The sequence below is a fragment of the Danio rerio genome, chromosome 10 (assembly GCF_049306965.1).
Source record: "Danio rerio strain Tuebingen ecotype United States chromosome 10, GRCz12tu, whole genome shotgun sequence".
Taxonomy (NCBI): domain Eukaryota; kingdom Metazoa; phylum Chordata; class Actinopteri; order Cypriniformes; family Danionidae; genus Danio; species Danio rerio.
Genome location: NC_133185.1, coordinates 4,585,001 through 4,602,500, shown reverse-complemented (window position 1 = coordinate 4,602,500; position 17,500 = coordinate 4,585,001). Strand labels below are relative to the sequence as shown.

Here is a 17,500-nt window from a genome sequence, read left to right as displayed (position 1 = left end):
TAGACAAGCCCATCTGACACCAACAACCATGCCACGTTCAAAGTCACTTAAATCAGCTTTCTTCCCCATTCTGATGCTCAATTTGAACTGCAGATTACCGTCTTGACTATGTTTACATGCTTAAACGCAATGAGTTGCTGCCATGTGATTGGCTGTTTAGAAATTTGTGTTAACTAGCAGTTGGACAGGTGTACCTAATAAAGTGGCCGGTGAGTTTATATATTTAATATGTTTTTACCACTCTAATGTGACTGTTTACTCACTATTCCTACACACATTTTTGTCCAATCAGCTTCCAAAAGTTGACTTTAGGTGCCCTTTAAAAAAAATGGTGCCATAAATATAACTAATCAATACAATAAAGACCATAAACTGAAAAATATTTGTTTTCTTAGAGGGCAATTTTTTAAATTCATAATTATAATTCACCAAACAAGAACAAGCATATTCTTTGACTGAAATGAAAGCCGTTTTAAAACAGCTTGATACTAGTGGGGGCGAGGCAGGGGCGCAGAAGGTAGTGCTGTCGCCTCACAGCAAGAAGGTCGCTGGTTCGAGCCTCGGCTAGGTCAGTTGGGGTTTCTGTGTGGAGTTTGCATGTTCTCCGGGTTTCCCTGACAGTCCAAAGACATGCGGTACAGCTGAACTGGGTAGGCTAAATTGTCTGTAGTGTACTGTATGTGTGAATGAGTGTATGGATGTTTACCAGAGATGGGATGCAGTTGGAAAAGCATTCGCTGGGTAAAACATGTGCTGGATAAGTTGGCGGTTCATTCCGCTGTGGCGACCCCGGATTAATAAAGGGACTAAGCCAAAAAAGAAAATGAATGAATGAATACTGATGTCTTGCAAATTCTCAAAAAATATCAGAATACAATAGAAATTAGTTATTGGAAGTTAGTTATTAAAACTATTATGTTAAAAAAAAAATAAAAGTAAAACACAGATTTTTTTTATTTAACATAATATGTATTTGTGTAGCTAATGTATGCTAGCAATAACAATAATAATACTAATAATTAAAAAAAAAAAACATATAGCAAAATATATAGCTTTTTTTTACTCACACGTAATGGTGACTCCACCAGGTTTCATGGTTGGTTTAACCAACAAGATGTCTGTGGTCAACCACCTTCACCACAAAAGACATGATGGTTGACCAGTTTCACCAACTTTATTTTTGTTCCTGTGGGGAAAAAGAACAAGAATTTGGCCATGGCAAATTTGGCATCCGAATAACCCTGCATGTCAGGTAGTATAAACCCATGCATGCCCCAATATCATTTCCTTTGATCTGATATGCCTGTGCCGCTGACTTCCCTTCAGCTTGCTTCCCCCCAGCAGCGGATTGGCTTTCTCGCTCCGTAACGGCTCCAGTTTCAGCCTTAGGTCTCTGTCTCCAGCCTCCTTATCAGGTAACCAGCCTGCACCTAGCAGAGCAAAGCTTCAGCGGCAGGCCTAGAAAGTGACTCCATTGTAACGTAAAGCCTGCAGTCGATGCAAAATGCACAGACTCTAATGAGTGACCCAGTGGGGTAGCCATTAATTAGCCCAGATGGATAATTAGCGGTAATTAAGAGCATTTCCACCATCCGCCTTTTTTTTTTTTTTTGTTATGTCAGCCGTTGCGTCAGCGCAGCCAATTTGTAAAGGTTTGGGTTAATTATTTTCGAAAGCGAATCAGATACTTTTGAGTCTGTCATCTCATTAAGCACATGAATGACAGGGGCCACGGAGCAGGTAACCTCGCCGCCGAGCCACGCGCTCCCCGTTAGATCCGGAATCTAATATGGAGATGCAGAAATTACAGACAGGGCACGGGATGAATTATTCAGTCAAGACTGCCAGTTCACTGATTAATTAATCATCAAGCACCTCTCTGCTGGGGTTTATCCGAGAGCCAGGCAAATGGACTGTTTGCGTTTAGCTGGATCTCTTTGTAGCGCTGGCTACAACTTGCAATCATCTAGAGACTTTGGAGTCATAAACAAGGCCCGAGTGAGAAGAGATGTTGACTTGCATTTTGCATTTATCTTTAAAACGTCTGCTAGCGACAGGAAGCGGCTCGCTAGTTAGCATCCAACACACACCTGTGGAAACAAGCTATAAATAAATAACACAAAACCCGTAGCTCCCTGAGTAAATTGTCTGGGAATAGTCGTGATTTAAAGCATCGATGTTCAATAAAGAACATGATTAATTCATTAAATAATGCAGGAGTGTCATGGTGTTTTAAAAAGCCTCTATTATGGGTTTTTGAACATGACCTTCTGTGCAGTGTGTAACACAGCACTAATATCCAGCTAAGGCTTGAATCTGAAAGTGCACAGTGTTTAAAACTATTGATTCATCTATAAAAGAGTCGAGTCGTTCGAGTCATAGTGCTTCAAATCAATCGTCTTGATAACGAGTCTTTAGTCATTTCGGCGGGACATCAATATGAAACTTAAGCCCCAACTAATTGTTGCGCACGCAATCCCAGGAAAATTGAACCCCCCCCGGCCCAGCCCCCGAAAAATAAAAAGAGGAAGACAAACACTGTTGCAGATCCCGGTTGAATCAAGTCGTGTGCTCAGCTGGATCCCACATAGCAAAATTTCTCTGGCCCAGCTCTGGCCCACACAATCAGGTTTTGCTTGGCCCACATGCCGCAGTGATTTACGGTACATGACTGGACCAAATCTGGCTTCCAGACAAGGGCCAAACATGGACCATATCTGGGCCAAGTCTCAAGTTAATAACTCATAACTGGGCCTGAACTGGGCCAGACAGGTTGGTGTGTCACGATTGCAATGAAATTGATAAACCCATGGAGTGATGAGTGATGGTGGCACCGTCTTTAAGGCGGCACACAAGATTTGGGCCAGATGAAAAACGTAGTATTTGGCCCAGATTTAAATATGTGATAAGTGGGCCATGTGAGTTTGGCCAGTCTTGACCCACATTTAAAATACACTAAAATCATTTTTGAGTAAAGAAAAAAAATTCTACCAATCAGGTCACTTTGAGAAAAAGCGTGCCCATAGTGTGCCTAAAGCGCATCACTCCATGGGTTTACCAATTTCATTGCAATCGTGACACACCAACCTATCTGGCCCAGTTCAGGCCCAGTTATGAGTTATTAACTTGGCTGAGACTTGGCCCAGATATGGTCCATGTTTGGCCCTTGTCTGGAAGCCAGATTTGGTCCAGTCATGTACCGTAATTTACTGCGGCATGTGGGCCAAGCAAAACCTGATTGTGTGGGCCAGATCTGGGCCAGAGAAATTTAGCTATTTGGGGGTGCCACCTCTGCCAAACCCAGGCCATGTTTGGCCCACATGCTGTATGCCAGTGCCGGATGAATGCCTGCTGTGCCAGCTTTATGCCAAATCTGGGTCAGAATTCTTTGCTACTAGGGATATATTATAGGAAGTGTGAGGGAAAGTGTTATTTTCTCTACTCAAAAATGAAACTGATGCTGTGTTCACACCAGACGCGGCAAGCGTGGATAAATCACGCTATTCTTGTGTAAATAGACACGTGAACATTTTGGGTCCTATCATAAACCCGGCGCAATGTGGCACAAGGCGTGAGGCAATTGTTGTTACCTAGTTTCAGCTTGACGCAAGAGTCGTTTTGACGTTAAAAATAGCAAATAATAATATGAAAAAATAAATAGCAAATGCATGTTAACCTGTGTCTACAAAGTCACACTCGAGCTGATACTTTTTCCAAGTGTGTGGTATATTCCATGGCGATGCAGTGGGGCAGTAGGTAGTGCTGTCGCCTCACAGCAAGAAGGTCGCTAGTTCGAGCCTCGGCTGAGTCAGTTGGCGTTTCTATGTGGAGTTTGCATGTTCTCCCCACGTTGGCGTGGGTTTCCTCTGGGTGCTCCAGTTTCCGCCACAGTCCAAAGACATGCGGTATGGGTAAATTGTGAAGGCTGAATTGTCCGCAGTGTATGGGTGTAAATGAGTGTGTATGGATGTTTGCCAGGGATGGTTTGAAGCTGGATGAGCAAACATGAGCTGGATAGGTTGGCGGTTAATTCCGCTGTGGTGACCCCAGATTAATAAAGGCACTAAGCTGAAAAGAAATGAATGGTACTTTTCGTGTCACTTCCGGTGTGTGGAATATTCCCTTTCCGTAAAGAATCTGTCATTGTAAATTTGTTTCGGGACTGGTAAAAGTGTTTCGTGTCTTATTCATTTTTTTTTCATTTCATCATTTCGTTTTTCTTGTCGGCTTAGTCCCTTCATTAATCCGGGGTCGCCACAGCAGAATGAACCGCCAACTTATCCAGCAAGATTTTACGCAGCGGATCCCCTTCCAGCTGCAACCCATCTCTGGGAAACATCCACACACACATTCACACACACACACTCATTCACTACGGACAATTTAGCCTACCCAATTCACCTGTACGGCATGTCTTTGGACTGTGGGGGAAACCGGAGGAAACCTACACGAAGGCAGGGAGAACATGCAGACTCCACACAGAAACACCAACTAAGCCGAGATTCGAACCCGCGACCCAGCGACCTTTTTGATGTGAGGCGACAGCACTACCTACTGCGCCACTGCCTCGCCCTCATTTTTTTATTTATTTATTTTTTTCTAAAATGAAAATTCACTAAAATGCGTTCGTGTGGGTTTCCTCCGGGTGCTTCGGTTTCCCCCACAGTCCAAAGACATTCGGTACAGGTGAATTGGGTAGGCTAAATTGTCCGTAGTGTATGAGTGTGTGTGCGTGAATGTTTCCCAGAGATGGGTTTCGGCTGGAAGGGCATCCACTGCGTAAAAACTTGCTGGATAAGTTGGCGGTTCATTCCGCTGTGGCTACCCCGGATTAATAAAGGGACTAAGCCAACAAGAAAATGAATGGGGAATGTAAATTTGTTTCGTCCTTGGTAAAATGTTTTTTCCTATGTAATTGTGTCTTTTGATAGGGAAAAATGTTAAAGCAATGCTCTAAACACTTCTTCAGTTGAAAGTTTTAAACTGCTCACATTTACAACTCAGGAATTTCGCAGATATTTTTTACATGAGGGTTGGTGTTTTTCCAAATACTAAAGGAAAACAACAGCTCCAATCCTGAGTTGTACATACTGATAAAGCTGATTTTGTCCAATAGGAGCATATAACAACTTCGTTTTCCTGCACTAATCAAAGCTCAGGGAGCTGAAATGCGGCTCAGGTTACAGCGAGGGGCTGCTGGAGGAGTTTGCGGCTGCCTGGCAGAGGAAAACGGCAGGAGGCCTTCGCTCGGTGTGACGAGGGGGGGGGGGGGGAAAACGCACAGTGGGCCATCAGCACAGCAGCACAGCTGCTTTTTTCAGTCCATCACAGACCCCCAAACTCCCCCCAGCTCCTGACACGCTGAGGCCTTCTCTGGAAGACAAGGAGAGGTCAGCCAGCAGCTAAAGGTGGGGGGCTTTGAGGAATTGGAGGGAAAGGGAGTGAAAAAGAGAGAAAAGAGGCGAAAAGAAAAAGCTGTATTGATGTTTCCAGCCCTGAATCCCAAGCCATGTTGAGTCATACGTACGGCAACCGACCAAGAGCCACAAGTCAAGCTCGTGGGGGGATGGGGGTCCACCAAATCTATATCCATATGGTCTGGATCATGAGCGGTCCTCAACTGGTGGGTCACGACCTGAAAACAGCTTGCAGGTCTGATTGGAAAAGGTCACTCAGAGCAAAACGATGTTGAATGCAAAAATGGCGACACTGTTTGCCAAATGCAAACGCACGAATATGAGACTTAACGACTTTTAAAAGAAAACAATCCCTGGTTCTTTCGTGGTTGAATATTAGTCGCTACAAGTGAGAGCAATTTTGTGTAATAAACAACGTTTGATGGTTGCAGACAGCATTATTTGATTTATTTATGCATCTTCATTTAACAGAATGTGACGTTTCCATTCAGTGCATTATGATTAGATGTTTTAAAGGCAGCAAGTAATATAAATAGCAAAACATTATTAATAGTAAATGAAAAATGCTTATATATATACACTGTAAAACCCAACAGTCAACTTTATTAAATGAAATGAATGAAGGTAACTCAAAAAAATGACTGAAAGTAAATTCTACTCATTTGAAAAGAGTTTTGAACTCAGTGTTGAAGGTTATGAGTTAATTAAATACCTCATTACTTCAACTTAAATGAAATAAGTTCACAGTACTCATATAGATTATTCGTTTTTTAACTCAAATGGTTTGTAGCAATTGGTTTCCTCAAACGGTTTGAGTTCCCTTAACTTATTGTTTTACAGTACTCAGTTGATTTAAGTTCTCTTTATTTATTGGGTTTTACTGTGCTCAAATTGCTGTTTACTCACATGGATTAAGTTCACAGTACTCATTAGGATTAGTTTTTGAACTTAAATGGTTTGTTGCAATTTACCATGTTACCTTAGCTTAACAGTTTATATATATATATATATATATATATATATATATATATATATATATATATATATATATATATATAAACTGTTAAGCTAAGGTAACTCAAACCATTTGAGAAAACCGATTGCAACAAACCATATAAGTTCAAAAACTTATCCTAATGAGTGCTGTGAACTTAATCCATTTGAGTAATTAATTCATGCCCCTCGCTGCTGGAATCAGCTTCCAGAAATGATCAGATGTGCGCCAACATTAGGCACATTCAAATCAAGACTGAAAACACATCTGTTTAGCTGTGCCTTTACTGAATGAGCACTGTGCTGCGTCCGACAGATTGCAGACAGATTGTTTTTTGTTTTTTTTACTCATTTTTATTATTCGTTTTAATTTTTATTTGACTTGTTTCTTTTATTCTTGTTTATCTAAAGCACTTTAAATTGCCACAGTGTATGAAATATGCTATATAAATAAACTTGCCTTGCCTTGCCTTGCCTTAAAACCATCTAGAAGTTTCAACTTCCAGTTACAATAATCTATCAAACTGAGGAAATGCTTACTTTCAATGCAGCTTATGCACTCTGGATCAAAAAAGTAAGCTAAACTAACAACATATATGTGTATGCTAGAACGTATAAATGTAAAGAAGGTTTACTGGTCAAGATTGTAAAAGCGTGAAATTGACGTCACAGTTTAGAACAGTTGCTATTAAGGGGCTTGCGGTGTCATCACTCAATCAGCACTGTCAAGACGTAATAAATGCGAGGTAATTAGTCACATGACATTCATGGCTCAGGTGATTGACTAAAACAATGTGTAAAAGATGAACGCAGTGTGCTTTCAGCCGAGCGAGTGCCATTCAGATAAATGGGAATGCTAGCAGGCAGAAAACTTGTGTTTACACAAAAACCATCCATTCATTTTCTTTTCGGCTCAGTCCCTTTATTAATCTGGTGGAACGATCAGTCCTTGTGTTGAGTTTTGGTACCAAAGCACATAGGGCTGCTGAGGTGGGGCTATTTAAAATTCAATCCAAGCTCATTCTGGAAACGTAGCCCCGCGGACGTTTCTGGAGACCGCGATTTACGTGGCTGGAGTTACGTATGGCCGCGTTTAGTTTTTTTCGAGCAAATGCTGCTGGGCGGTGTGGCGCCGCTCCGCCCCTCCTCTTCGCGCTCGCCGGCTGACGGCTCACCTCTAAGTGGAGGGCTTTCCCGATGCAACCAGTTTGTCCGCTTAGCTCACAGCGGAGCAGAGGCCCCGGAGGAAGAGGAGGAGGAGCCGGCCGCGGGGACGACGACCGGGATTGAGTCCGGGGAATATCGGTTCCGGAAATCAGGTAAGACGAAAAACGGAATCCGATAAAAATAAGTACGAGAAAGCGGCGGGATCCGAAAACGCGGTCGAAATCGAAGACGAGGGCTTTTGCTTTTTTTTTTTTTCTGGACGGCTTTTGCGAACAGTCGCTCGGGTTTAGGGAAGAAGGAGAAGGAAGAGGAGGGTGGCTGAGTCGGCCGACCCGGCGGCTTTTCGTGCTAGAACGGCGCGGGCGCGAATGGCCCGCGCTCCCGATAGGCGCCCGAGACGTGAAAAAGCGCGCACAGCGGCCTCTCGCGGATCCGCGAAAACAAAAACCGCTCGAATACGTACCTCCCGGGACGTAAATCACGGTCTGCAGAAACGTCCGCGGGGCTACGTTTCCACAATGAGCCCGGGTTGTTAAAATTTGATAGTACAGTTTAATACCTGTGTTCATAATGTAGTTTTGAAATGTTAAAGCTTTAGAAGTGATAGAGCAAAACAGTGATGTGTCCATCCAGAAAGTCTGTTCTGGATCTTATAGGCCCTATTGTACAGTAAAGAAGGTTTACGGGTCAACATTGTAAAAGCCTGAAATTGACGTCACAGTTTAGTACAGTTGCTTTTGAGGGGCTTGCGGTGTCATCACTCAATCAGCACTGTCAAGACGTAATAAATGCGAGGCAATTAGTCACATGACATCCATGGCTCAGGTGATTGACTAAAACAATGTGTAAAAGATGCACGCAGTTCAGTCCCTTTATTAATCAGGGGTCACCACTGCGGAATGAATCGCCGACTTATCCTGCATATGTTTTACACAGCGGAACACATCATTGGGAAACACTCACACACTCATACACACACTATGAACAATTTAGATTACCTAATTCACCAATAGTGCAAGTGTTTGGACTGTGGGGGAAACCGGACCACCTGGAGGAAACCAACGCAAACACAGGGAGAACATGCAAACTCCACACAGAAATGACAACTGACCTAGCAGAGGCTCAAACCAGCGACTTTTGCTACCCACTGCGCCATCGAGCCGCTGAATTTATTTTTTTTTAAGAAAAATAATTTAGTTAGCATACACCATCAGCAGACTTAACGTCCAATATCAAAGCAGGGTTCCATTCAAGGCCCACTAGATCAAATGATCTACAACCTGTCAAATAAATCAGCGGCACACTTCCCATGCACATATTTAATGCAAACGCAAACGTTGGCAAATGCCTTCGGTGACATTTAGCGCTTTTACTTTCTCAATGAAGGCTCCATATAACAATCAGTCAATCACGTCCCGCGGTCTCCCTCCCACCACCTCCCAAACAGATAAGGCACATGGAAGTCTTTACAAGCCATCCAAAACCATTAGAGATAATAGAAGCGTTAAGTGAATCCAAGCAGCCTGAAGCAGCCAGTGCCACCAGGTTCCTCGGCCCATAGAGCTCAAACAAAAGGAAGTTTCAGGCAAGCGTCCACCCTAATGGGGACAGAAAGAAAAATATCAAGATTACGAAGCATTCCCAAGCACAAGAGATCCTCTCCATCCCCCTTTCCTCCTAAAGAAAGAAAAAAAAAGCGGAGAAATGTCTCTCTTTTCAGGCAGCTTGCTTTTGGATGAGCTCTCCTTAAAAAGATAGCAAAATCTTTGTTTATTCCTATTGTTGGAGAGGTGGGGGGTGGATTTCCCCCCTCTTTCTCTCTCTATGCTGATTTCCATCGGCTCTGCCCAGCTATTTAAGTGTGCATTGTGAAGGCTGACCTATGAAAAATTCAGAGGACAGACAAGAGACCCAAGCCAGTGGCCCTCCGCTGCTGGGCTCCTTGGGGATCGCTGGACTGTGGGAGACACTGCCATTTGCACACCAATTGCTGAATCCCATTCTTGAAGCCAAGCTGGGCTTAGATACCCCTCCTCCATCTCCTCCTCCTCCTCCTCCACCACTTTTTCTCCCGTCCTCCAGCAGTCCCACCATGGTGTTCCTCTGTGAGGGGAGATGAATAGGAAAACCTGCTTTGGGACTGAATGAATGCGCAGACTGTCAAAGCTCTCAAAGGCCTGCAATTTTAGAGCCACTTGTGTTGCATATTAACATGTATGTGAGGACTAAACCATGTGGCCACGCTCCGGCCAACACACGCGCTGGGGAATGGCAAAGCGATCGCTGTCTTAAACAAACATGCGTCGCAGGTTTGAACAGCACTATGTTGCCTGCCCTGGAAGAGAGAAACGGCTTCAAGTTGGAGGCAAATCAAATCAGCATTTAATACGCTTAAGTGAGACGTAATGACATCAGGAGGGTGGACTTATTAAAATGCGATCGATTAACGACTCTAAAAATGCACAGATCTAATTTAATGTGTTTTTTTCTTTTGTTGTCGACTAATGCACCACCGAAAGTTGTTCGTAAACATGACTGTAAACGCCTGTCGTAATGACAACCAACAATAGTCGCGGCAGAGTTTTGCAGTCATCTCCAAATGGGAAAACTGTCTCACTGTAGCTCCAGTAAATTGGAAAAACAAGAGCAAGAATGTCTGGCGCCAGCCAAAGAAAATGCACCTTCGGCCTAACTGCACTAGGACATTTTTCAGACTGCGTTTCCTGTTAGAGATTCCGTCTCTTAGACGGTGCGTCACTCTTGGGAATCAGAATCGCCGTGGTATTGACTCCTTCTCCGCTGCACTGGAATAGAGACGCAAATATCAGCAAGGACGTGCAGAGCGCACAAAACACGAGGACATCACACGGTGACATTACAACTGAAATCTAGCATGTTTAATGCATGATGACTTGTTGGGGCATTTAGGTGCTACTACTCGAGACTTGTTTTAGATTAACCTCTTAAGGCCCAAACTGTTTTTTTTACATGCATTTTTTATTTCTCTTTGCTATTTGCGCTTATTGGAACCTAATTAGAATAAACCATAAGTATCATCTTTTGATGTACTTTTAGAGAAAAAATTATGTCCATATATGTGGACTCGTAGTCTGAATTTCCATAAAACACCTTTTCCTGACTGTTACTCTTTTAATGCATATATAACATATACATTTTTTTTTAACATGTTTTAACTATCAGAAAGTAAAACAACATTTTTTGCCCATTTTGGACAGTTTAAAATAGTGTTTAGAACATTTTATATGCTGCAAAACAGTTGCAGGATGACATTGTATGTCTGTAACAACATATAAAACATTCAAAGTAATTTAAATAGCCACTTAAGAGCTAAAATGTGCTGTCCACGTATGTGGCTACTAAGCCCTAGGAGGCTAATGAAGTGAATAAATGGTGGGTGACAACCCTAAAACAAATTTAGCAATTTGCTAAATACTAAAATGCTAAAAATTAAAAATTAACAGGATCATGCATTTGAAAAAATAAATAAATAAATAAATAAATAAATATATATATATATATATATATATATGTATGTATGTATATATATATATATATATACACACACACACACACACACAACTTTAGGATATAATGTTTATTGGTAACACTTTAAGTCACAATTAAAATATTATTAGGAATTAACGAACACTACTAGCTTAATAAACCACTAATTATCTGTTTATTAATAGTTAGTAAGGTAGAAGTTGGGTTTAGCAACTTTTACACCACAGTTGTTGAATTAAACACTTTTCTGGTCTATATATGAGTCCCACCAGCCCAGTGCCCAGGTAACAGGTTGTTGCTAGATCGGATATGGATGCAGCCGGAAGTTAACGAGAATTATTTATATTATTTAGTAAATTTCCCATTTATTGTATTTTATTAAAGTCTACCCCCACCCCAACCCTACACCCAACCGTCACAGCACTGTAAAAATATTAATTATTGTTATACAGTGTCATAAAAAATGCTGCTATATTAATGTGCATATTGCACTTCCAGCCGGCCCCGTATTGACTTTACCCAGGTAACACTTTCAAAAGTGTTGAATATATACACCTCTGCAGCGTAAAACATTTTACACTAGGAGTGTAAGAATACACACCACATTAAATGTTTTAACACCTGGAGAGCAAATTGTCCAGTTTACATAAAAGGTCTTATTTTGGTCATAAAAAGGTCATAAAAGGTCTTAAATTGCACTTTCTTCTTTAGTCCAACACTGAAAAAAGTGTTGCATGCAGAACTGTTGCAAACAATTTATTTGTGTTGAATTTAAAACAAACAAATTAAATTTAATAATGTTCAACTTAATTTGCTTGTTTAAATTCAACCCAAATAAATTGTTTACAACCCCTTAACGTAAAAAAATTGAGTAAATTCAAGGAATCATCTTTGAATAATTTTTTTCAGTGTACCAGCCCAGTGTATAAATTACACTTTAAAAAGTATTAAATATATACACTAAAGCAGAGTAAATCATTTCATACAAAGAGTGCAAAAACTGTATACTAGATTAAATACTCTATCACCACTGCCAGGTCATATTTAGCAGCATTTTTCTTTAAACTGACATGAGTAAACGCTAACATTTTTCCCACATGAAATTCACAAAAAAAAAAGGTTATTTGAATGTTTTAATATGCTGGAATAATAATAACATAACGTGTCAACAAACTCTGTTCTGTTGCCTTACTAAAATGAGTGTTTAAGTGTTTAATTTAACCCACATCAGTGTTAAAAACAGTGTATGTACACTTGGATTTGAACACTATAACACTACAAGGACTTACACCTCACAATTTGCTGTCTAACACTACTAGCTTAATAAACTACTAATTAGCTGTTTATTAATAGTTAGTGAGGTAGAAGTTGGGTTTAGGTTTTGGGTCAGCTTAAGGTTGCAGAATAAGATCATACTTTAAAACTAGGCCGACACCGAATCTGTGCACGCAGAAATCTGCAGATTTTTAGCCCATCATTGAGTGTGTTTACTTGTGTAAATGTGTGTAAATTTACATTTATTTGGTTTTTAACTTAATTTCACTAATATTATTGTGATATAATAATAGTAATACTGAAATGTTCGTATGACAATACAGTTTGTAAAGTAATCATTTTTGTCTTTGTTTACCAAACAAGTAAATCTATTTGGATTTGCATTGTAAACATTAAATAAAGGTTAAAAATGTATTATTTTTTATTTCATATATTTCGTTTCGTATATTTCGTTTATTAAGGTTTTCATTATGATACTCCTAAATTAATTCCACATAAATCCACAGGTTTTTACCAAATCCTAAGCAGAAATAACATAAAACAAATGTCTGCAGATTCTGTCTGGCCCTATTTATAATTAATAATGAACAGTTAGTATCTTAATAATAGGCAGGTAATAAGCCAGTAGTTAATAGCTTAATTGTGACCTAATCTAAAGTGCTGCAGTTTTTTTTTTTTTGTGTTCGGCCGTTAAATTTCTGCTCTTGCATTTACAAAGTTGATTATTCATCGTCTTGTTAGTCATTCTGCAGATATTCTTCTTGGGCCTGTGCAGTTGATGATTATATTACTAAGTAATCTCAGGCTTTTATTTCTGCTCTGCATTGTTTCTGAAACAAAACCAGTTGAGTAGCACTGAACTAGAACATCTGGTTAGTGTAATCAGCACATGTTGTGTGCATACACATGCACATTATGCAGTCTTCTAGGAACCAAGAGGTTTGGAAGCAGCCCTTGGTTGATTTGCAAACACAATAACTATTGCACTGCTTGAAATTTCACTTTGCAAGCTTGATCTGGTTCCACTATCAATAGGCAATGATTTACATTAAGAATACCGGAGTAATCACAGCCGATACTCCAGAGACCCAACCACCCAAACCCAGCGGTCTCAAAGACCGTCCAAACCACTGGAGATTTGTAGCCGAGCATTTCACAAACAGTCTCCTCCTTTGACTTCTCTCCCTCTCTCTCAGCTGAAACTATTTTCCCACTGTTTAAGATTAGTTCAGTGTAAACATAAAGACGGCATTTCTCAGGCATATCTCAAACCCGGTGCCCCCTAATCAAACGAAAATGGATCTAATCATACAGAAACCGCTTTTAAAACAATCCTCGTCGCCATTTAGGAACTTCAAGCGGTAGCTCTGGCTACAGAGAGCATGCTAATTTAGGTTTTCTCTCGGGAAGAGCGCCACATTTCATAGGAAAATATTGAATGAGACGACGGCGGAGGATTCAGCACAGACCAAACGGAGAAGACATATAATTTACAACATATTTATTGTTAATAAGTGATTCATATTATACAGGTTATTTACAAAAGAAACTCTGCGGGCACAAATAACTTCACTTTAAGCTTTGTGTATATCACAATAATGAGAGAAAGGAGGTAGAACAAGGAAACCGAGAGGTGTCGAAGACGGACCAAAAAAATTGGTTAAAGACCTTTTCTCTCCAGAAAGAAAAAGAAAACTATTTTCTTAAAAGGAAAGTCTTTTGTCTCCAACTATTGTCCTCGCTTGAATAGCCTGCCAATTCCGACTAAACATATTCACCATCAGTTGGTTTAAAGGCAGAGGGAAGCTCGGGGTCTCAATGGAGGCTTGGTAAAGAGAGAAAACCCAAGCAAAGGAGAGTTTCGACTTGAAACAATGGCATTCCGATGCCGGCCAGGCAGGTCACAAAGGGATGTTCTCAGGGTGAATATCAAATTTCCAAAAACAGTAGGGACAGGACAGAACCCCCACCGGCCTTTCAAAGTCAAAAGGTTGACCCACCACAGACACAGCGCCTGGTGCTGAAGACCTCTAAGAATGGGAAGCTTTATAACACGCTGCTTCCCTCTCGTGTGAAGGAATTTACCGCTTAGAAAGCGAAGAAACAAAAAAAAATTGTGATAACGTAACATGGATTAAACGCGATGGCGAAGTTCTCCTTTTGACACAAATAAAGGAGCTTTGCTGAACAAACAAGGCTAATAAATATTTATAGAGAGAGCGACATGCTCTTGTACTAACTAGTTAAACCCTCACTTGCAAGTCTTAAAATAAAATTGAGGTAATTCCAGCAAAAAAAACAAAAAAAAAATCGACTTTATGGGATAAAAAATACACTAAAAGCACTAAAAAGTCTCGCTGTCCAAGATTCCAGTCTGCTGTGCTTTGTGTATTTCCTGTATCCCATTGTCTTTCCTCTCTCTAGTCAATCTAAAGAGAGTTTGTTGGCCCGAAGACTTGCTCTACGGACACCCGGAGAGCTTTGCGGCTAGTAAAGAGAAAAAAAAAAAAAGTATCCAATTACTGCTGGAAAACACCAAGCCAGCCATCATCCTTACAGTTACGGAAAGCAGCCAGCGAGGTCCCAAAGTGGTTAGAGTTGTTCTGGATGAGTTTAAGTCGCATCTGGAAGTGAGAGGAACAGCAGGGGCCCCTCCGTCCCACCCCCACCCCCAAGTCCCGAGGTTTCCGGACACCGCGGGTGGCTTCCTTCAGGTCCCACCCCCACCCTCACAGCGAGATCGTGCAGCACCTGTGGAGAGATGCGACACATGTCAGTCATCTTGTCGCCATGGAATCGCCACCGACGGCTCGCAGGAATAGCAACGGGAGCCGTCGCGCTCAAACGGCGGGAGACAGATGGTATGTCGTCTGCGGCTCGTTCCTTGGAAATTAGGCAAATCGGTACAGATCATGAAACACACGTTACCGGCAGGCTGGGTTCTATGGAGTCAGATCAGTTTCAAAAATAATATATTTGTAAAATAAAATTAATTCATGAACAGCACAATTCACATTTACAAAATACAATTTATAAATTCAAAACACAATTCTTTCATACAACACACAATTTGTGAATCCACAAGTGAAAATCAAAAATATTTTCACTAAATGAATTGGATTTCTGTATTTATGAATCGTTTTTTGAATTTACGAATTGAATTTGTGTAATTATGAATCGTTTTTTGAATTTACGAGTTGAATTTGTGTAAATATAAATATTTTTTTATTTACGAATTGAATTTGTGTAATTTTTATATTTTTTTTATTTAGAATTGAATTTGTGTAATTATGCATCGTTTTTTGAATTTTCGAATTGGATTTGTGTATTTATGAATCGTGTTTTGAATTGGCTAATTGAATTTGTGTAAATATGAATCGTTTTTTAAATTTACGAATCGAATTTGTGCATTTATGAATCGTGTTTTGAATTTACGAATTGGGTTTGTGTATTTATGAATCGTGTTTTGAATTTATTAATTAGATTTATGTATTTATGAATCGTTTTTTAAATTGAAGAATTGGATTTGCGTATTTTTGAATTCTGTTTTGAATTGACAAATTGAATTTGTGTAATATGAATCGTTTTTTTAATTTACGAATTGGATTTGTCCATTTATAATTCGTGTTTTAAATTCATGACTTAGAATTGTGCATTTATAATTCGTGTTTTGAATTCATGATTTAGAATTGTGCATTTATGAATCTTGCTTTGAATATACAAATTGGATTTATGTATTTATGAATTGTCTTTTGAACTTACGAATTACATTTGTGTATTTTTGAATCGTGTTTTGAATTGACGATTTGAACATGTGAAAGTATGAATCGTGTTTTAAATTTACAAATTGGATTTGCATATTTTAAAATTGTGTTTTAAATCAACGAATTGGATTTGTGTATTTTTAAATCTTGTTATGAATTTACGAATTACATTTGTGTATTTTTGAATCGTGTTTTGAATTCATGAATTGGATTTGTGCATTTATCAATCGTGTTTTGAATTTACAAATTAGATTTGTGTATTTATTAATTGTGTTATGAATTAATGAATTGGATTTAGTAAATGTGAATTGTGTTGTGGATGTATAAATTATATTTTGTAAATTTATTATTTTTGAGACTGATCTGGCTCTATAAGTTCATGTATTTTCTCATTTCATAATAAATAAACAAGCCATAATCAATAAGCCAACCTTTGAACAAACCAAAAAGTACACAAAATTACACATAAAATATCCAATTAGGCAAAGCAAATTAGGTAATCTAATATAAAAATGAACACCAACACAATAAAAAAAACATTATTGTAAATTTAAAAGTAATACCAAATCAGTTGCTATAATCATATCAGAGGTACTACAATTAAATAAACATCTTAAAACATCAACATTTTAATTATTTAAAATAAATATGGAAAGTATATAAAGCAAATTTGGCAAGATAATATCATAACTTCATAATATAATATTATAACAAAGATAATATCATATAACTTCAAAGTAAAACTATACATTTTATATCTAATAAACAAATTCTATCTAAAACTTAACTTTAACTTAATTTAAATACCCATAATAACTATAAACAAAAATAGTGTTTAATTGATGCTAACATAACCATGTATCATATATTATAGAAATATTGCATACACAATATATTATTTTAAATGTATTATAATCAATACATTCAATGTCATTATTAGCATTAGGTATTTTGGGAGTCAGGAAGATGACTTGATTACATCATTCGCAATGCTTCATGGGAGTGGGTGGTGACTGGTATGCTTTTTGGAGCAAATTCTGTTTCCATGGTAACAGGGCATTCTCTGATTGGTGGACCAGTGTCTTAGTTATTCATAGAAAATCTGGCTAGTAAACGTGATTTGTTTTTGCACATTCATTTACAATTACACGAGCAAGGATCACTTAAGAACATCAGAGCTAATGGCAGGCCTGTGTTGAAAGTATAAAAAAACAACAAAATATTTTAATTGGGACAAAAATCCCAAATGTTAATTGATATATATCATAGGTTTGACTGTCCTTGTTGACTGACTTACCTTTTTTTTAGTTATACGCTACGAAGAGTCATCAGAGAAGTGCCCCTACCCATGTCCTGTAA

General features: G+C 39.2%; 1 protein-coding gene across 3 annotated transcripts in view; it reads right to left on the bottom strand.

Moving 5' to 3' along the window:
* mn1a (meningioma 1a) overlaps positions 1-17,500 on the bottom strand; it is a 40,638-nt gene that overhangs the window by 6,367 nt on the left and 16,771 nt on the right. Inside the window, exons 3-5 of one of the 3 annotated variants that reach the window (XR_012386073.1) lie at positions 17,439-17,494; positions 1,068-1,186; positions 707-806 (exon numbers count right to left, since the gene is read on the bottom strand). Coding sequence is in view for 1 of the 3 variants with exons in the window: in XM_695830.11 (XP_700922.6) it covers positions 17,484-17,494 (11 nt within the window). In the remaining 2 variants the exon portion in view is untranslated. Of the gene's footprint in view, positions 1-380; positions 807-1,067; positions 1,187-13,863; positions 15,129-17,438; positions 17,495-17,500 lie in introns of those variants that run through there. The other 2 variants (XR_012386072.1, XM_695830.11) reach the window with 2 other exon arrangements.